The sequence below is a fragment of the Theobroma cacao genome, chromosome 10 (genome assembly GCF_000208745.1).
Source record: "Theobroma cacao cultivar B97-61/B2 chromosome 10, Criollo_cocoa_genome_V2, whole genome shotgun sequence".
NCBI lineage: Eukaryota > Viridiplantae > Streptophyta > Magnoliopsida > Malvales > Malvaceae > Theobroma > Theobroma cacao.
Genome location: NC_030859.1, coordinates 10,293,009 through 10,315,742, shown reverse-complemented (window position 1 = coordinate 10,315,742; position 22,734 = coordinate 10,293,009). Strand labels below are relative to the sequence as shown.

General features: G+C 34.0%; 1 protein-coding gene, 1 long non-coding RNA gene and 1 pseudogene across 2 annotated transcripts; 2 read left to right on the top strand and 1 right to left on the bottom strand.

The window, feature by feature from the left end:
* On the top strand, positions 6,467-8,256 carry LOC108663615 (annotated as a pseudogene).
* LOC108663689 lies at positions 18,482-19,239 on the top strand. The gene is made up of 2 exons (XR_001929699.1): positions 18,482-18,772; positions 18,893-19,239. It is a non-coding gene; the product is annotated as an uncharacterized LOC108663689 (long non-coding RNA).
* On the bottom strand, positions 19,464-21,505 carry LOC108663614 (F-box protein At5g07610-like). Its single transcript, XM_018128829.1, has 3 exons — positions 20,670-21,505; positions 20,276-20,504; positions 19,464-19,652 (listed from the first exon to the last, which is right to left on the bottom strand). Exons 1-3 carry the CDS (start codon positions 21,503-21,505, stop codon positions 19,464-19,466), a joined length of 1,254 nt encoding a protein of 417 aa, XP_017984318.1.

Genomic DNA, 22,734 nt, shown 5'->3' with positions numbered 1-22,734 from the left:
CTGAACCTTACCATGTCACAGATTCTTTCCATGGCGTGTCACAAACTCTGAACGCTAGCATGTCACAGATTCCCTCCATGCCGTGTCACAAACTCTGAACGCTGCTGTGTCATAAATTCCCTCCATGACGTGTCACAAAGTTTGAACCCTTATGTGTCATAGATTCCCTCCATGGCATGTCACAAACTCTAAACCTTGCCGTGTCACACTCATACATTCCCACCATGTCGTGTCACACATTCCCAACCTGCCGTTTCACAAACTTTAAACCCTGCTCTGCCATAGCCGTATCACATATGGCCTACTGTAGCAAGATCATTTCGTGCTTTGAATTCACATTTTTCTCCTTTCGATTCACCATTGTATCAGGGATTTCTGGTTTCACATCATTCTCCAATCTTTCGATTCATCATGACCGGTTCCTCATTCCGTTTAATATCACTATTCTCCTATTTTCTGAATGCCATGTCCAAAATCTCTGAAAAACCATCTCATGCAACATTATTTTATTTTGCACAAGCTTCGCAAAAAAAAAAAAAATGGATGTGTTGCACAAAATTAGATGTTCGCAAATTCTTTACATATTTAGTTTCCCATTTTTCGACTGTTTGAGAGTGCACGTCAACGAAAATGGCTCATTAAGAGCATTTTTGTCCCAAAATCTATTCTCATGGCTAAAAACAGTTAAAATTATCTGGAGGCTTATTTCCAAAAACACGTTTTTTTTAAGGGCTAAAAAAAATTCCCCTAATTTTTTTATATAATAAAGGAAACAAAACAACAAAATTATTAATTCTTGTTTTTTTTTCTGAAAGCTGTGTTTCATTTAATTCCATGATAAATATATCAACATAACCAAAAGGAGATCAGTCTCCAACCACCAAAAACCATCTGCAGAGAACATAAAAAAACAATTTACAGATCTTATAAACCTCTAGAAGCCCCAAAAATAACACATTTACATCCCTCAACCAGCAGTAAGGTTAGCACAACCACAAAATCAATCAGGTTGCTACATGTCATCTTTTTCATTTGAAACCCATATAAAATCCTCTATCCGCATCATAGTTTGCCGTAGTTTTCAAAGGGCTGTCTTTGGCTTCTTCACCCACTTCACCGTATTTTCTGAATCACTTTTAATTATAACTTTGCCCATATTGGCCCACCTTGATGCTACCATAATTTAAAAAGCTTTCTTTATAGCCATAATCTCAGTAGTGTTTGCATCTATCACACCAACCAATGTGGAGAATTGAATTAAAATTCAACCCATATTGTTCCTAAGCACTCCTTTTATTCAGACCTCATCTGGATTTCCTAAGCACTCTAAAGCCTTATCCACATTAAACTTAATAGCCCTTCTAAGTTAGTTGCCATACCTCCATAGAATTAGCAATTTTAATTTTCTTCCAAACCATCCTAAGGCTTGACATTCTCACCAAATCCGTAATAAACAGATTTAAGTTAGGCCATTCGACATTAGCCCAACATGCCACTTGGAGCTTGACCACATCATAAACTAGCTCCCAATTCTATATTTTGCCTTTGAAAACAATCTCGTTTCTAGCTATCCAAATGGTAATAACCAAAAAAGTCATTCTCCAAATTTCTCCATTACTCATGCATCTTGCATCCTCATTCCAATTAAGAAAACAAATTGATGGGTCAAAATGATTCACCCAACTCAACCCCCAATTCTCAACCCACAAATGTTAAATCCCTTATGTTTTATCGCAATTAAAAAGTAAGTGGCCTACTAATTCAAGTTCTTTTTTGCACAAGAGACAATGGGCAGTGTCTACTTTGAGTAGCCCTTTCCTCAATAGCACTTCTTTAACTGCAATCTTCCCCTTTATCAACTACCACCTGTGTTAAGGATAATACTAGAGGTTATCTAATATTGTAATCTAATTTCTATTCCTATCATCTTAGCTTTATCTAGATACTTAGTTTTATCAATTAGTTTTGCATTCTTGTATATATATATATATATATATACACACACATACACACACACACACACACACTCTTGTCAATCAATAAAAATCAACACTTCCAAATCTCTACATGGTGTCAGAGCTTTATCACCATGAGTATGATTCCTCAAACCTTTGTTTTTCCTCTATTTGCTCATCACACCTTTTCTGTCAAACTCACTACCAAAAACTACCTGACCTGGAAAAACACTTTTTGCCTCTCTTAAACTATCAAAATCTTAATGGTCTTATTGATGGAACCTCTTCTGAATCAACCAAGATTATTCCTTCTCCCACCACACCCCAAGAACAAATTCTCAATCCTGAATATCAATCTTGGTTTCAAAAAGACCATATGCTTTTTTATTGGCTACTATCTTTTCTAATTGAAGAAATATTTCACTATGTGATTAGGTTATCCTCTTCTTCCACTGTTTGGCAAACTTTTGCAAATGCTTTTGAGTCTATTTCTCAAAATTGTTAACTACAATTTCACATTGAACTTCAAGAATTCAAGAAAAATGATCTATTTGTCTCTGAATATCTGCAACAAGGCAAAAATCTTGCTAATGAACTAAGTGCTACTGGGTGGACAATGACTTTTGCTGAATTTAATGCCATTATTTACTGAAATATAGGTAGTGATTTCCACAGTATATTACTACCTTTAATCTTCAGCCTGATCTTGTCCCTTTTCATGAGTTGCATGGTCAATTAGTTGTTCACGAAATTCTTTTTAAAGGCACTCATGAACAACCAATTGCTAACATTGTCTATAAAAGTACTACATTTTTCAGCAATTTTGCTCCTTTCCTTCCTACACCTTCTATGCCACCGTCTTCTAATCCAAAATCCTTTATCTCCCATTCAAGTCGCCATAGAGCCCTTGTCAAATTTGTGGACTCATGATCACATAGTAGATATATGCAGAAAGTGTTATGCTCTAACACAGTTTTTTAATCCACAAGGTCATCATGTCTTTTATGGCTCGTCTCCATCTTCTTCATCTGTTCCTTATTCGCCCCATCCATTTGCGTATTACACTTATGTTGACCAATCTACACTTTTGTTTTTGGACCTTAATTTTCATACTACTCTGGATCTCTCTAATCTCACAATTGCCAATGACTATAAAGTTGGTGATTAGCTTCACGTTGGTAATGGCCAAGGTTTGCACGTTTCTCATACTAGCATTGCATTTATTCCTTCTTCTCATGGCAATCTCAAACTTTGAAATATTTTTCATGTCCCATAAATTACCAAGAATCTCTTATCCGTTCAAAAATTTGCTAATGACAATTCTTGTTTCTTTGAATTCTGACCTAACACTTTTCTTATTAAGGATCAAGACATTAGGAAGGTTCTATTGTGAGGATCGAGTGAAGATGGAATTTATGTTCTTTGTTCTTTGTCGATAAAGAAGGAAGCCTTAGCCAATGAACAGTTGTCTCTTACGGATTGGCATGCTTGACTTGGCCATCCTCACTTTCACATAGTTTCTCAAGTAGTTAGAGATTTTAATTTGCATTATTTGAAATCTTCACTAGTGTCTCCTTGTTCTTCATGTTTGTTAAGTAAATTAGCTCATCTGTGTTTGGTTTCTGTTGATCATAGGAGTCAAGCTCCATTTGATATTATTCATTTTAATGTTTAGGACCTGGCTCCTATGCTGTCAAGTTCAGGACATAGATATGTCATTTTATTTATTGATGATTTTACTAGATACATTGGGGTGTACTTTTTAAAGAATCAAAGGGAAGTCTATTCCATTTTTCTTAATTTTGACAACTTTGTGGAATAACAATTCAATATTAAAATTAAAGCTTTTCATTCAAATTGGAAAGGTGAATATCAAAAATTGAAAAAATATTTTCTCTAAATCAATATCACTTATTGCATTGCTTGTTCATACACACATGAACAAAATGGTATTGCTGAGCGCAAAATTCGTCATATTGTTGACACTGGCCTTACTTTACTTGCTCATGCTAAAGTCCTTTTAAAATATTAGAATTTTGCTTTTGATATGGCCATTGTTCTGATTAATACCTTACAATCTCCCGTTACTTAAAAGAAAAGTCCTTTCTCCTTGTTGTTTAACAAAAATCTAGATTATTTAATTTTCAAACCCTTTGACTGTGCTATTTTTCCTTTATTGCGCCCATACAATAAACATAAATTTGATATTTGCACAAAACCATGTTTATTTAGGTGATTCTCCCTTTTGTTGTGCACATTGTTGTCTTGAATTGGACACAAGTTGGGTATACTTAGCTTGGCATGTCAAATTCTTAGACAAAGATAGTCATTCGGTCACATGCAAGCCTTTGGGTAATGTTTCTAATTCTTCTACTCTATCTTTATCTGCTATCCCTATCACCATACCTGTCCCGTTATCTCATAGTCAACCTTTGCCTACCTAAGTATGCCCTATTCTCTAGTTGATTCTAATCCCACATCCTCCTCATTTCCTATAATTTCTCGATCTCCTTTATCCTCTCCTTCTAATCTTCAAACTTTACCTAGTTTTAATTTTTTTTTTGATAAGCGAATTTATTAGCCTCATAACTGTGATTTCATTTTGAGTCTCTTACTTGAACACAAAAAACTCTCATAGCATAAGCAAATACGGTTAGGGCAGGAGAGAACTATACATTTGTCCAAAAAACTAGTCATTACAAAAGATACTGGCTTGATCAAAAAAAAAAACCAATCGAAGAACTTAGTGAAGGGACAGACGTCCATGAATAGAAAAAGAACAATTAGACCATCATTATCACTTTTATTGCTCCAATCATAACAAGACACAACAAGCTCAAAAATTTGTTGAAAACTGGATGGGATGTTCTCTAAAACTGATCAACGGAACCAACCCACTTTCACATGAAGGGACAGAACACTCTGGTCTATTGACAAGCTCCCTTGACCACATAAGAACTTGAGAAACACCAGAAAGAAACCACTTAACACAAAATCTCTCGAAAGGCCCCATTATCTCCAAGCACCAAGTAATCAAGCCTTTGGACCTTCCAAGACCAATGTAGCTTCTCTAGCAATTAAACCCAGGATAGAAGGATGGCAGCAACCTAGTCTTAATGTAACCATTGATTTAACACAATATCTTGTTTCCAATAACTTCACCTCTAACACTGATACTTGTCCTTCCTCCCCACCTCACACGCATACAATGCAATTGTGTCCCTCTACTCTCCAAAAATGACGACATGCTCATATAGCCTTATTGCCTTACTCCAAACAAAACTTTCTTCATCAAAAAACCTCACACATTCTCCCATACCAAACCATATGTCGAATTGAGAAATGCCATGTGTGATGAGATTAATGCACTCCTTACCAATAACACATGGACTTTGGTTCCTCGTCTGCAATATCAAAATGTTATTGGTAATAGATGGGTATTCTAGATTAAAAGGAAATCGGATGACATTGTTGATCGCTATAAAATGTATCTCGTTGCCAAGGGCTACTCGCAACAAGGTGAAATGGATTATGCTGAAACTTTTAGTCCTATTAATAAAAGTAAAACTATTCGAACTGTTCTAGCGTTGGCTGTTTCTTATGGTTGGTTTTTTAGGTAGCTAGATATATCTAACACATTTCTACATGGTTGTATTGGTCATAAAATCTTTATGGAGCAACTAGCTAGCCATATTGACAGTGAGCATCCCTGATTATCTTTATAAACTACAAAAGTCATTGTATGGCTTAAAGCAAGCCCTGGGAGCTTGGTTTTAATGGCTTCATAATTATCTCATTCAACATGGCTTTGTTCCATCTAAGGCCAACGCCTCTTTGTTCATTAAGCTACATGGAAATTCTAAGCTATTTGTTCTTGTTTATGTTGATGACATCATAGTCACAAGTAATTATTCTAATATGATTAATTCTTTTGTCAAAGACTTACATCAAGGCTTCCTTATTCGTGACATGGGCTCTCCACATTATTTTCTTGGTGTTGAAATTACTTATTTACCAGATGGTATTTTTTTGTCTCAACAAAAATATGTTAGAGACTTGCTTTCTCGAACAAATATGGCAGCAAGAAAATCTTGCTATACACTTATGGCTGCTAGTCCTCCTTTTTCCAAATCCTTGGGTGATCTTTTTGAAGATCTTGAATTGTATAGAAAAATTGTTGATGCCCTTCAATACATTACTCTCACTAGGACGGATGTTGCTTTCTCCGTTAACAAGTTCTATGAATTCATGCATTGTCCTACTATTGCTCATTAGAAAGATGCAAAATGCTTATTGCATTATCTCAAGCATACTATTGATTATAGGTTGTTCTTTGCCAAGAATTCTTCTCCTTTGCTCCAATGCTTCATTAATAGTGATTAAGAAAGGTGTCCTGATGATAGATGTTTAACTAATGGTTATGCAGTTTATCTAGAGTCAATTTGATTTCTTGGATTGCCAAAAAACAACTAAGGATAGCTTGTTCATCCATAGAGAGTGAATATAAAGCCATGGCCAATGTCTTTGCTGAGTTAGCTTGGCTTCGTTCCCTGCAACGAGAATTGGGTTTTCATTCCTCTTCACCTTTTAGCATATGGTATGATAACATTGGTGCTATTTATTTTACTGTCAATCCTGTTTTCCATTCTGGCACAAAACATGTTGAATTAGATTATCATTTTGTAAGGGAATTGGTAGCTCAAGGAAAATTGGCTATTCAGTTTACTTCCAGTGCTGATCAAATAGCCGATATCCTTACTAAATTGCTAGGTAAATCTCTATTTGAAAAGAATTGTGCCAAGTTTCGACTAATGTCATGACCATCATTAGCTTGAAGGGGGCTATTAAGGATAATACTATATGTTATATATTATTGTAATCTAATTTCTATTCCTATCATCTTAACTTTATCTAGATACTTAGTTTTATCAATTAGTTTTACATTTTTGCATATATATATATATGCACACTCTTGTCAATCAATAAAACTCAACACTTCTAAATCTCTACCACTTGAAGACTTGAACTTTAGAGGAAGCAATACTGATCCAAAAATTTTTCCACAAGTTGTCCTTCACATGAATATTTTCCAACACATATCTGCAGAAGGACTAAAACGTGTATGAGCAACTAAGGGTACCCCTCCAAATCAGCTTGTCAATAAAATTTCTATCAAGAAGTTGCTTGGATAGCAAGTTTAAGAAATCGTTCCATTGCTCCAGCTCCCATCCAAACAAATTCCTTTAAAACTCAATTTGCCATTGCCACTTGTATCAACCCAATCACCAAAGTTATCAATTATGTCATGTTTAGAGTTAATCAATGCTAAACCCAGGAAAGCTTTCTTTCATAATGATGCCCTCAATCCACTATTCACTCCAAAAGTCGATGTTTTTACCATTGCCAACCAAGAAGCCCATACCTCCTTGACAACTTATGCCATACCGTCCATCAAGACTAAAGGCTTCATTATATTTTTCCATATGCCAAAAATCAGCCTCGTGTTCCCAACACTTAGTAGCAAACTCTTTATGTTCCCCCCATTTTATCCACAACTATTCTCTGCCATAAGTTTTCTTTCTCATTCCTGAATCTCCATATCCATTTGTGAAGTAAAGACAATTCTTCAAAAATAAATCAATGATACCTAAACCTCCCATGTCTTAGTAAAGACAGATGCAACTCCTATGTCTTTGTAAAGACAGATGCTAGACATGTTATTAGTTAACTGACAATTTATTATTGCAATATTTGTGAATGGAACGTTCTGCAAGGACCTAAAGCTTGCTACAATAGAGGATTTCTTTTTCTCAGGGCTTTACATCCTAAGAAACACAGTAAATCTTGTTGGATTAGTTGTGACTCCAGTAAATGTTGATCAAATACCAGGCCTAAACACTCTTGGCATATCCTTGGTATGTATTGACTATGCACCATACGGAGGGATAAACCCACCTCAGACTTATCCTCATGCCACAGAGATCCTAGTAGTCTTGGAGGGCACATTCTGAGTTGGTTTTGTTACCTCAAACCCCGATAATAACCTCATATCCAAAGTCCTTTATCGGGGAGATGTTTTCGTTTTCCTAATTGGCTTCATTCACTTTCAGTAGTATGTAAAAAAGACTCATGTTGTTGCCTTTTCTGGTTTAAATAGCCAGAATCTTGAAGTGATCACGGTAACAAATGCTGTTTTTGGATCTAGTCCACCCATCAATGTTGATGTTCTTAGTAAGGCTTATAGCTTGACAATAATGTAGTGAAATATCTCCAATCTCATTTCTAGTGGAAGAACAATTAGGGAAAGGCTTAAAACATAGCCATGGAGTAGTAGGCTGTTTGCAATCTCCTGCTTCTAAGTGAAATCATACTACTGTAATTAGAATATATTAATAAAGAAGGTGCTCTATGTAACCCTCTTTGTGATAGATCAAAGTTGATCATTTTCTTTTGAATTATAAAGTTGCAGCTTGCTGGATGTTGACTCTATCTATGGTGCAAGGAAGCAACAATAGAGGTTGATTCTTAAATTAACTACTTCCATCAATCAAAATATACATGAATGAATTAACTATGAATTTTTAAAATTTGGCAAAGACCAATTTTATATAATATAGCATATGAGATACTATTAAGATTCATAAACTGGATTTGATTTTTTTTCCAAATATTAATTTGTCAATCTCATGCCAAAATTTATTAATCTCCATGCCTAATGTACTTTTACATATGAATTCTTGCTTTTCTTTTTATTTCTTGAATGTTATCCTCAAGGATTCTTGCATTTGGTTCTCTTTAGTTTCCTTCTTTCTTGGTTTTTCTCATCCGGGTTTATATAAATATACATGAGAGATGTGCTTTTTTCTATTTTTCAAAGGTTTTGGGATGTATTTTTTTTTGTCTATTTAAGTGAAAGAGAGTCTTTGTCTATTTAAGTGAAAGAGAGTCTTTGTCTTGTTTCAGAAAACGGTAAATTTATCGCTTCTTAACTAGTCTAGTTTAGTTACATTGGCTCATTTTAACTAGTATTGAAGTGACATTAGAAAAATTAATAAAATAAATTGAATATGATTGATAGTATGTTTTTAAGAGTTAATATTGATATATTTGTCATAGAAAATAATATTCATATTATTCAGAGACGGAGCTAGTTAATTTTTGTTAGGGGGTCAAAGACGAAAAAGAATAAGGATTAAAAATTTTTAAAACTAATATATTGAATTTAACCAACAATCAAAAGATTCATAATAGAGAATAATTTTATATAACATGTAAATCAAAAGATATAAAAAAGAAAGACTTATAATAATCTTTTAGGAACAGTTGTGCTCGACGATGTTTCCTGAATCCCAATTCATCAATTATTGACTCTATATTGAAAAGGTTATGATATAAACAACTAAATTATTTATAAGAAACTCATTATCCATTTTGTTTCAAAGTTTTGTTTTCATAATTTTCATTGCTGAAAAAACTCTCTCTATAATTACTATGAAAACCGAAAGAGTCAGAACAATGCGAATTAATTTATCAATTAAGATTAATCAAAAAAATGATACATTGATGAAATTTTAAGTAACGTCAACAGTGTAATATTATAACTTATATTTGAGTTACATAATAATTTTTTAATTTTTAAAAACTAAAATCATAGAAAATAAAATCCACATAACAAGGAAAAAAAGATAACAAATATAAGATAAAACCTACATAACAAAAACGAAAGAAGAAGAATAGAAATTTAGTAAAGAAAATCTATAAAACTATGAACATATGAGTAAATGGAATAGAATTGTAAAAAATAAATAATATTAATAATATAAATAGAATGAAGAAGACACAAGAAAAATATATTATAAATAAAAAATTATTTATATTAATTATTAACTAAAAAATTATTTTGAAGAGTATTAAAAAAATATATAATAAACAAATAAATAATTTTAAAATTTTGAGGGACTCCATGCTATCATCCACCACTTAGAATATTGTCATTTTTTTTTTGCTCAGCCATAAAAATATATTCATTAATATCACTGAAAAAAGAGTTCAGCCTATAACGTTGGGGACGAAGTGCATTAATAGAGCAAAAATCAAAGTCAAAGGTGCATAACAAGCGCACCACAGAGCCTACTAAAGTTTGATATCAACTAGAATGAGTGAGTGCACAACCCAATCAATCCCTTCTGGTCTACAAAGTGAATAACAAAGCCTTGACTTTTACATCAATTACCAATAGGGGCGGATCCAAAATTTTTTTTGAGTGATGTCATTAATAAATCTACTTTTATTTAGAGTCTTTAACGCAACTTCTTAGTAAATTGTAAAAAAATTAGTGGATTCATTAGCATCATTAACTACATAAAACTTTAACATAAGTAGAATAATTAATAGGAATTGTTGACACTTCAATGGTGTTATTTGATATCACTCTACTCTATGTTAGTCCACCCGTAGGTTACTGGCCACAAAAATAGTAGAAAGTACAATGCAATAAATGCCCGAGAAAGAGTTTTGGAGAGTCAAGAGATCAAAACACTGATGATGAAGAGTAGTGCTGATGAAGAGCAAACAACACACCTTTATCCAAGGTGGTTATTACAACTTGCAAATGGAATTACCACCATGCAAAAAATAAGTGACCCCATAGGGGCTCAAAATACCGAGATGGGAATTCTGCATTAAAATTGGACTTTATTATGTTGAACCAGTTTACGGATGAAAAGAAACCACTCAACCAATAAACTCAAGAAAACTAGCATCAAAGAAGATAAATGTAGCTGAATATAGAAGTCTAGTAACATATCACCAAAAGAACCCAAGAACCACAATTCATCCCAAGCTTGTGGAATGTTAGTGTGCAAAAATGATTTGCAAAAGTGTGGAATGTTAGTGTGCAAAAATGATTTACAAAAGTGTGGAATGTCAGTGTTCAAAAATGATTTACAAAAGAGTAGAGATGAGAGGATTTACATATCATCGATTTAATTGAGAAGACAAAAAGTTTTTAAAAATCAATATATGTCCATTTTCTCTAAAATCTTATAACACTTTGCTCAAAGCCTTGAGGATAGTAAGCTTTAGATTCATCAACAATTACAAGAGTTCCTATTCTTGAAATGCTCGTTAAGGAGTGAGGCATTAGCTTAGGGGCTATCGGAGCTTTAGAGAAGGACTTTCTTAGTTTACTTACTGATGTTTTTTTTTTCTTTTGCATTGTTTACTAACCTTTCTAGTCCTTCTTCTCGCACTTTTAACAACATCAGATATGTGTTGAGATTTTAGAATTTTTCCAAAAAATGATAGTTATGAAAATTGCCCAAGAAACAATAAAGATAAAACCTAGAGAAATCAAGCAAATAGAAAACAAAAGAATTTACGAGGTTCGGCCTCTTGCCTATGTCCACAGAGTGAACCTATTCTTCTATTATTAAGAAATTAAAGTACAATAAATTGACTTATATCGTTTCCCAAACCAACCCAAGATCCTTTGCACACCCTTTCTCAATAACCTCCCAAGAACACTCACCCAAACCACTCTAGCTCCATCTAGAGCAAAAGACAGAGTTACAAGGTGTTCCTTCTCTAGAGCTCTCAAAACACTACTTACAATTTTAAAGCCTAGAGATTCACATTTATAATATTAAAGTTCAAAGTAGAATGTGATTAGGACTCAATGTGGAACGAGAAGTTTAAAATCATATAATAACTCAATGTTGTATACAAACAAGAATCTTAATCAAATAAGATCTAGAATTCTAGTCAACCTAAAACTCAACAAATCTCCACCTTAGACATGAATTCAAACTCCTTAAACCTCTTCCACCAGTGGCACCGAATTGCAACTTCCTAACTCCACCTACTTTCCAACACCTTGAACAATTCTTCAAACTATTGGCCTTTAAAATTACCACGACCACACATACCAAATCAAGCATGGTCCAACACTCGATTCCACAAAATGGCCAATGCACCTATGTAGCCGTTAAGTCAATGGTAATAATTGACTTCGAAAAGAAACCTCGACGACCCTTTCGATTCATTATTAACAAGGTTTTTCATCCTTTCAGCATCGTCTACACCATTGGAACCTTTTATCACCTCCCCAACAAATGAAATCTCACTTGGATAGCTACCATCTCTTGTGCACTGTCCCATCCCTTCGAGGCCTTACATTCTAGATGATACAAACTATTTTCAAATTCCCCTTTATCAAGACCATGTCGCCTTATGTGACTTTTACCACTCCATCACAAGAAGAATATCAATACCTTTTAGAGTCTAACAAGCTTAATAATATTATATTCTTACGTATCTCTGGGATATAAGCTACACCATCCAAAGAACGTACAATCCCATCAAACATTTTGATTTTACCATTCCAGGACCCACGACTTTCACTATTGACTTATTGCCCAAAGTTAAATTCCTAACCACTCATTCTTGAAGTAAATCAAAATAATCCTTTTGATAGCATACGTGAGTGGTAAAAACAGAATCTAAATACCAATCAAAATTTGCATCCATATTTTCTAAAATTGTAAGGACATTACAATCATCACCTTCAGCAACGAAAGCATGCTCACCTCTGTTCTCATTACTTTCATCCCCTTTTGTAGGATAATCCCTTTTAATATGTCTATACCTTTTGCATTGAAAGCATTGAACATTGTTGGATCTAGACTTACCACCCTTAGATCCCATGTCGGTTGACTTCTTTCTACGAACCTTAGTTACCAGTGCCAAGCCACTTGAATCTCTATCCCCTTCCTTACTTTTCTTTCAAGCTTCACAAGACATTAATGTTGCTTGTGCTTGTTCTAACGTTATTGTATCCATCCCATGTATCAGAGATTCCACAAATACCTCATAGGAGTTTGAGAGCAAGGCCAAGAATAATAGTGCCTTTTCCTTTTCCTCTACCTTCACATCAACCTTCTTCAATTGATCAATGATCCCATCAAATTCGTTCATATGCTTCATGAGGTCTCCATTCTCCTCCATCTTTAAGCGATACAACTTTTGCCTAAGTTGCAACTAGTTAGAAAGACTTTTCGCCAAGTAAATTTTCTCTAAATTTGCCTATAACCTTATAGCAAAATCCTTATCAATAACACAGTTAAACACGTTATCTCTAATGTAAAGCCGAATAGTGCTCACACACATTTGCTCCAACTTTGCCATTCAACATTTTTCATGTCATCTAGTTGCCCTTCCTTCTTTCCTAGCAAGGGACAAATCAAACCTTGCTGCACAAAGAGATCTTTCATCCTTCTCTGTCACTGCGTGAAACTAGTCTTCCCATCAAACTTCTCAATTGAAAAATTTGTAAAACTAGTAACTTTCGACATCCTTATTGAATCTTGAATTTACCAAACCTGAAGCTTTGATACCAATTTGTTATGAAAATTGCCTAAGAAAAACAAAGATAAAACCTAGAGAAATCAAGCAAACAGAAAAATATAAGAATTTATGTGGTTCGACCTCTTGCCTATGCCCACGGAGTGAAACTGTTATTCTATTATTGAAAAATTAAAGTACAATAAATTGACCTCTATGGTTCCCTAAAGCAACCCAAGATCCCGTGCGCACTTTTCTCAATAACTTCCCAAGAACACTAATTCAAACCACTCTAACTCCACCTAGAGCAAAAGACAGAATTACAAGGTGTTCCCTCTTTAGAGCTCTCAAAGCACTACTTATAATTCTAAAGCCTAGAGATTCACTTTTATAATATAAAAGTCCAAAGGAGAATGTGATTAGGACTCGATGTGGAACAAGAAGTTTAAAATTATACAATTACTCAAAGTTGTACACAAACAAGAATCTTAATCAAATAAGATCTATAATTCTAGTTAACCTAAAACTCAATAAGGATGATGAATAGAGACTTTATAGAAGAAAACCATGGAAGCAGAAGAATAAAAAACATAAAAAGAAAATGCTCAGCTATTGATTCCATTTCATTTTAGAATTAAACACCACTTACAATGTTTAACAAACATTTACTTGTAATTCAACATTAATAACTGAAAAGAAAGATAATAGGTGGGCAACAAAAATCATAGAAATTAATACATAGCTTTTGTGCCCGACAACTAACAAGGAAAGATCACGTGACTTATTTAGCCACTTAAATGCAACTTAATCAAAACAAACAACACTTAAGGGAAACACTACAAACATAGCAAAATCAAGCTAAAATATTGCGTTTAAATAATGCATTAAACATGAATTAAAAAGCAATTGGTAAAGTTGTTTTTTAAATTGGTCACGTGTGGACGACCATGTAACTTCTTCCTTGTTACAAACCTATTTATTCATGCTCAAATATATTTGAAAGTTGAGTTTCAAATATTTTTATTAGATTGAGATCAAAGTTCTTAACAATATGTCATTTATGAAAGTAACATTTCTTGTAGTTTTAAAAAGAGAGAGCTCATCAATTATATCCACTTCTTACAGGCTACAAGCATTCGAATCAGCAATGCTGTGGAGCCCTCTAGAGTGTTGCTAATGATCAAAATGGTTTCCATATTCTCATTCAATTCCTTGCTCTATCTATTTTGATTCGGAGGGTAGCTTTGCTCGACTATGGATTGAAGATGAGTTGACCAATTGTGGGCTGGACTCGGTTGTGGATTGAAAATGCGATGAAGAATCATGAACAGTTGTGGGCTCATTTATTTCATAAAATTTATTAAGTATATGGTATCACATCCCAAGTCAAGTGAACTCTTTTTGTTTTTTTTTCTCATCTTCCATCTTTCTATAAGAAAAAATACAAGTGTTGGGGAAGCTCTTTTGTCACAACCCGGTACTCCCCTCGAGCCTCGTGACAACCCCCGCGACGTCCCGGTAGACATTCGTTACCCGGAGTGCCAACCGGAATCCCGCAAGGCTTTAGTACCATTTTTCTCATCTCCCTTGTGAGTAATCATAGGCAAACCTTGTTTTTAAAGAATTGTAAGCTTTTTTCCTTTCAAAATCGTGGAAAAATAATTTTCACCTCACAGGGGCGTTTTCGTCATTTTTCCTCTAAATTTTTCGAACTCGACTAAAAATGTAGTAAATGAGTGAAAAACACATATTTCATGATTTAAAATAAATTTGAGTGTCTAAAGCATTTATTAAAAATGATATTGCAACTATTTGAATAAAATAAAAATATTCATTAAAATATTCTAATTTTTTGTAAAACAATATTTATAGAGTCATCGGTAATTAAATTTTTTTTTTGTAATGTAAAAGCTAAATAAATTCATACGTACTACAATACAGATAACCGGGATATGAAATTTACTTTACAGTGACTCGTGGGCCCACAAGGAATAAAAGTGTACAAAAGTAGTAAACCTACAGTTTTTGGAGTAGTAAAGCCGACTATAGCCTTCGACGATATCAGCTATCTACACACTATCCTGAGCCTGAAATGGGTGGAAAGAAGGGTGGTGAGATTATATAATCCTAGTGAGTAAACAAATACCATCTAAAATATCTAAAACCGAGTAAATGGAGACAATTAAAATAAATCATTATACTATAATTTCATTACCTTTCAACTTATTTCAACCAAATAAACAACTAGGCTTATGATTTCCTAAAAAGCTTGGCTCATGCCAAAAATTATTCTCATACTCAGTTATCAGGGATGCCTTGATCGAGGGATATCCCAACAGAGTCCGCCAAGGCTGTTAAAAAGTCATGTACGCATAAATTATATTTTTATTTTGAAAACATAGTCGTTCCTTGGCGTTGGCTGAGTTCACCCTCACGTGATAGTTTGGCGTGAAGTGAACTCTAGAAGTGTTAGCCTCAGGAGTTATCCACCCGTGCCTCTCATACTGAGGTAAGATATAATGGGGTTTACTGTGCCCCTCTAATAGGCTGATCCACGAAAACCTGCCCACTGTAGTAAGCTCATCATTATCCCACCAATCAATAAATTCAATAACATGATATGGCAATTATTGTAATTCACAACCTTTCAAGGCTAAATACACAGTTCACATATTTCAACACAAATACCAATTCAGCCATTCATGCAAATATTGTCATAAGCCAGTCAATTCAAACCATGAAATTCCAACACCTCAAGTGGTCTCCAGTTACTCTATTTTCAAAGTCATCATTCAATTTCAAGACAATTTATAAAATCATTTTATTTAAACACGTTTTGTTTGTAAAACAAAAAGATTTCCCATTTAAACTCATTTTTCATAAAATCCACAAAATCGAATAAGAACCACTCTAGATAATTAAGACGATAGTAAGGTTACTCACTATACAAGGAGTTCGATATACTCCTATTCCCGGTCTTCAGGCACAATCTCTTTACCCTTGTTACAAGGCTCACCACTTATACATCATACGTGACATGAATTTCAATAAATTGTGTCAATTTATCATAAACTATTTCAGGCTCTCTAAATCTAAATGAATGCATGCGATGGAATGCAAAATGTCTGATTAATCACTTAAATGTGATATTCGACCTAAGTCACACTATACTCGGTCTAATCGGCTAAAATCTCCAATTTAACTCCAAATCAATTCTTCTCACTTTCTACACTCCAATTATACCTAAATTACCTCAGTGACTGTGAATGAGATTCAATTTATCAGTCCCGGGTCAATAATCACACATGTCTATACGTTAAGCAAAAATTCAGATTTTCACACCAAAATTTTCCATTTAATTTCTAGCCTTACCAAACATCAAATTTCACCAAAATATCATGAAATATCATCAATTTCAGCCACAATATCCTCCCTAGAAAATTCGGCCAATGATGGGTAATGGGAGAAAATGAATTTTTCTTGTTGGTTTGTTTCTAGACATGATAAACTAACTAAAAACACTAACATAACTTAGAATCAAATCAATCCAACTTCATTCTCTCTCCATACCCATTCCAACCAGCCATGAATTCACCATGAAAACATGAAATCTAACCATGGAAAATGAAAAAGAAAGCATGGGTAGTGTAAATCACAATTCAAAATCAAGAAATTTTACCTTTATTAGCTTAATCCCTTGAAATCCCACACTTTTTCTTCAATTTTCCCACCTAGGGTTCTTGATTTTTTCCTTTCCTCCTTTGTTCTGCTTTGGCTGGCCATATCAATGAGAAATGGGCTGATTTTGTATTAATTTTAAAGCTAAATATTTAATGGTTATAAATATGCCATGTGTCATCATTTCATTAGTCTATTTTTATTTCTTAACTATTAAGCTTTCTCTCTCCACCATATAAATTCCTTCAATTATCCATGATAAAATTGGATAAAATCCATATGCTGGACAAGTGTTCTGGTGGTGGAAAATTACTGTTTTGCCCCTAGGGTAGTAAAATTATCATTTTACCCCTATACTCCGAAAAATACCGAAATTACAATTTTTCACTTCTCAACCTCAAATCACACTCCAATAAGTCAAATATAATCAAAATCTTTGAAAAAAATTTCCTATTTTGTCATCGAGTGGCAAAATTATCATTTTGCCTTTAGATAGTAAAATTTCCGATTTGACTCCAAATTGATCATCGAACTCCAAATCACCATATTAAACCATTCTGGGACTTTAAAATTCTTAATTTGCTCTTAAGTTTTTTATTTGATCTAGTTCGAAGCTTAAATCAACTTTGTTGTACCTCTAGGTACAGTACTGACTTTTGTCAATTTTTCGGGGCTTTCCTAGTATGTAAACATTCAGTCAATCACATGCATGTCATGACAAGTATTTTACAAAGAAAATTCATTTTTTTCTTTTTTGGATAAGTTAGAAATGCACTACATTAATCACAAAAAAAAAAAGAAAGAAAAAAATACTGGAGATATATGTTAGCAATGAGATAAAAGATTTTTGAGTCCTGTACCATTATATTAATCTTGGAATGACCTGTACCACTAGAAAATAGCCTGCTTTAAAAATTCAAGTATAGCACAATTTTTGAGTCCATCTCTGGCATTATTGGCCCCAAATTATTGAAGAAAGAACAAAAACATTTGCTTTTCCTCCAATCAAGGCATGGAATAATTGTTTAACTATACATGTGAAAAATATAAAATAAGACAGCAAATATGCTTTAATGACTTTGCTAAGTTGGCCAACGCAGAAACTTGTTCTTTTTTCGAGGCTTAATTTGCCAGGAAATACATCAAAACTCAAATAAACTGGGATCAAAATTTGCTAGCTTGTTCTGGATTAATGTTGGACATGTTTCTTGCATTGAATTTAGAATTATTGTGTTGAAATAAAAATAATGAGGTTGGCTTATATAAAACTCCCTGTTTTCTATTTTTATTAGGTAAATATTTAGAATTATTTGTTTTTAGTTTGGACGCACCCCTTCTCGGAGGGAAATGAATGCATCACATAGTTGGTTTTTCTTCTTTCTCGTGGTGATTGGAATTTGACATGGCATTCCCTCATTGGCTTGTCGTTTACCGTCCCACCAATCAAAAGCTCGACCATACAAAATCTTTCTTTACGGTTTCTCTGCCTTTTCCCTCCTCCCCAGCATTTCAACAAGGAAACACACTCTCTAATAAGATTGAAAGCTTGATAAATCCAGAAAGGCATAACTAGTGAGCGAAATCAACCAAGAACCAGACTTTGAAGTTCCAAACCAAGAAGAAGATGACCGACAACTCCAAGAATCCATCAACCTCTCCCTCCGCCGCCTTGATAGCTTCAACAACATTATCGTTTCGTTCTGTATGTTAATGGTAGAGGCCGAGGATAATGAAGGAGCTAGCGGATGAAATAGATGAGTCAATGGTGCGATGAGGCAATGCGAGAAAATAGAGACTTGGTGAAGAAATTAACAAACTTCTGATTTCTGAAAAGCTTTGACAAATTGAGATGGTTGGTTTTATATCAAGTTAGCTTGCATTTTGTGAGTGGTATTAACATGTCAAGTTTGTTGTTGTAGGATGATGGTGAGCTGGATTGTGAAGACGCTGTGAGAGTGTTGGAAATTGGGGAATGTTTGGACCTTCATGTCAAGTGACCTTGCGGCAAAGGCTATCAAATGCTTTTGTCTGGACAGAATTGCTGTTACAAGCTCATTTCGATTTGGCTCAGCAGTGGCTTCAAAACGTTCATACCATCAATTATTCAACATTCAGTTCATGGGAATTGTTCATACGCTCATTTCGATTTGTTCTTCTGGAATTGTAGCGTTTTATTTCCTTTTAGGTAACATTCAGTTCCCATCTATGAAGAAGGGATGTACCTGTTGTATTTGTTTTATGGAGAGATTTTGCAGACTCAAATTCTGGATATATCTTTTACATGTAGGTTCAAACTGGAAACATATTGCAATAGAAGCAGAGGTCCACAAGGAACCTCTTTTTTATTTTTTTTTTCACATTTCAGAAAGAATTGTTACAATAACAAGGGATGTAAAAAATTATTCAACAGAAGCTGCAAGGTAGAAACATTCCTCCATCTGCTATCCTCAGAATTTTGACTGAAGATTGTTCACCATTTTTCTGTCCAGTTTAAAAGGCCTTGGCTAGAAGATCAGGATTAATGGATGGGTCTGATCCAAACGCTGCATTTGCTATTGTAATGACACCAGGATTCTGGCTGCTTAAAGCAGCAAAAGCAACAGCCAGAAAGCCGAGGTCAATGATTGTTGGTGAAAGGACATAATTTACTAGAGAACTTCTTGTTACTACCTGATAGTCCTGCCAAGACAAAATGGTGTAACTTACGACCTCTACATTGAATTGGAGGCAATTTAAGCTGTTTGTAAAACATTGAGATTAAAAAATACTACTAAAAAGCTATGTATAGAACTGAATAATTATGTATGTTCAAGGAATAGGCAACCAGAATCATTTAACTTTGCAAACTGATAAACATTAGTTTTGCTAGAAGTTTGCAATGAGAACATTGAACATAAGAAGATGAACGGAATAGCAGAACTGTAAAAAACAGTAAAAACATTGTAATAATCTAACAATCTCCAATTTCTCAAACATTTCTCTTTTCCAATGGATTCCTTTATCCGATTTTACTAAATTTCCCTGAACTTTAAGGGAAATGAAATTAAAAATTACTACTAAAAAGCTATGTATAGAACTGAAAAATTATTAATTTAAAGACCTTTAGTATGTACAAGGAAAAGGCAATGAGATTCATTTAAACATTATTTTTGCTACAAGTTTGCAATATGAACAGATAACATAAGATGAACAGAATAGCACAACTGTAAAAAAACAGTACTAAATCATTGTAATAATCTAACATTAAAGCTTATAAACCAGTAGAATTACTCAACAAGGTTGAAGTAGTTGCACTCTCAAACACAAGAGAGGGTCTCAAAGTATTCACAGCCCCGAAACCTTGCAATATCGTATCGATATCCGTTTGCCTTAGGGCCATCTGTCCGTACTTCCATTGCCTTATCCTTGAAATTGTAATATAGTGTTGTTCCACATTGAAGTACTGCAACCATTGAATCTCCTTTGTCCTCATCAGAGCGCACAACCAGACAGAAAATATCATAATCGCAGTAAGGAGGTTTAAGGTTGATACTTCACATTTCAGCTTCAAGATCAATACGGTACTTGATGAACCAAGCCGAGTAATCCACTAGCATCTCGTAAATCCGAAATATTAAACGATAACCAGGCTTTCGTCCAACAGCAAGATGCAAATAGCCTCTGGACTCCCCAAAGTATCGAGAACCGCTATATCACCTACTTGGCTTTGGCATCGGCATCGGCATCGGCATCAAGCATTCAGTCTCCACATCAAGGTATAGCGACTCTTTAGCAACACTATCCCAATGGATTGCACCGTTAAAGAAAATAGCATGGTCGAACTGTATAGCCCACTCTGAAGTGAATTTGATTTTCGATGCATTCCAAGAATCTGCCTCTGATGAGTATATGTCCATAGAAAAATTAGAAGTCATACGACATAAGCAATTGTTTTCCTCGTCTTTGTCAAGCAACATTTCCTGCCAAATAGAAATAATCTTGTAATAAGGTGATTTGAGAGGGTCGAAAGCAAGATTAACACCAACAAGATGATATTCCAGCATTGGCGGCATCGGACAAGAGATCGTCTTGAATTTCTTGATAACAGGGTTACAGATAAAATAACTCTGATTGTCATAATCATATGTGCAAAGAAGCAAACCATTGCAAGATTGCATTATTGTGATGTAAGGGGCATTTATTAAATCCAAGAGCGGGAGTTGTTTGGTGTCGCGGTTCAAAGGAAGGAACACGAACTTCGTAGGTGGTTGTCTGTAGATGACATCGAGAAAGAGTACTGAAGGTTTGAGAGAGCCTTCATTGAGGAGGAAGCGAGTGTGGGAAATGCTGAAATCGGAGCTGGATATAATTGACAACCACTGTTTTGAAACGAGTTTGAACAGTAACAGAGTCTTTGTAGGTAATCGTTGGAGGATTTCTATTAAGAGGTCGTCGATGTCGGCAACCTCCGTTGCTGGTGACTTCATCCCAACCTCCTCTGCTGGTGTCTTCATCCTTCTTCTCCTTGACACTCTACAGCGCACAATGGCCATATATAATTCTTTTTTACACTTTCTAAATCCCATATATAAGGAAAATTAACAAACTTACTATATAATTGAATTTAATCTAATCTAATCTAATCATTGAAAACTAAAATTTATATTAAAAAAAAACAGTTTAGATATACCAACTTTTAACGGAAAACAGATTTGATGTAAAGGAGTTATTTTGATTACATATTAATAACCTTAAAGTAAGTTCACGTGTCAATTAATTATTATAAAAATTTAAATTTTGTACTCAATGATCATATCAACTTTTAACAAAAAACAAATTTGACCTGGAAAAGATATTTTGTTTACGTGTTAATAACCTAGTTGAGTTCATGTGTCAATTAATTATAAATAAAAAATTAAATTTAAATTTTTGTTAAATGATCAAATAAATCTTCTTTCTGTCATTAGAATACACATTTAAAGTATTTTTTGATAGAAAAGGAAAGGAATCTGATTTTTGGATTTCCATAAAAGAAATCCAAATTTGCTAAGCGAACGTATCTTTGTGGATTTTTTTCTTTGACATAATCCCAAATTCATTTTGTACTAAAAAGAATTCAAATTCAGATAATATTGATAACTAGGATTCAGCTGTCTTTACCATATCTAAAATTGCCACCTCATTATCTTTATATTTCTACTAAGCTTTTAACTTGGGTTAAAATTGTCCTATTATATTTCCATTCTTGTCATATGACTTACTCTAAATTCGGTCAAAATACTTGAGAAGTCCATGTACTAGGGCATTTTATTCAATTTAGTCCCTTTTGTCAAGCCTAGCCCTATAATATACTTGCCATGTCATTCATGTATTTGACAACATGCTTGCATACTTGAATACCTCGAAAAAATCGTCAAAAGTCGGTAGTGTACCTAGTGGTACAACTAAGTTGATTTAAGCCTCGAACTAGTTCAAATAAAGATTTTAAGATGCAATTGAGAGTTATTGAATCTTAGAATGACTTAATATGGTGATTCAGAGTTCGGAGATTGATTTGGAGTTAAATTGAAATTTTCATAACATAGAGGTAAAATGGTCATTTTTTCACTTGAGGGCAAATTTGGGATGGTGGATGAAATTTTGATCAAGTTTGACTATTTGGAACATAATATGAGCTTGAGAAGTGAAAAATTTTAATTCCGACAATTTTACCGACATAAGGGCAAAAAGGTCATTTCACGTGTCTACAAGGACGTAATTAGAATTTTTAGAATTTTACACC

Bases quoted from the DNA above. Each gene is read 5' to 3' on its own strand.
- LOC108663614 (XM_018128829.1), bottom strand. From the start codon at position 21,505: ATGGCCATTGTGCGCTGTAGAGTGTCAAGGAGAAGAAGGATGAAGACA. The intron at 20,505-20,669 runs GTGATATAGCGG...TGAAATGTGAAG, and splicing joins CCGATGCCAAAGCCAAGTAG to TATCAACCTTAAACCTCCTT. The intron at 19,653-20,275 runs GTTTGAGAGTGC...TTGTCTTGGCAG, and splicing joins ACTTTGAGACCCTCTCTTGT to GACTATCAGGTAGTAACAAG.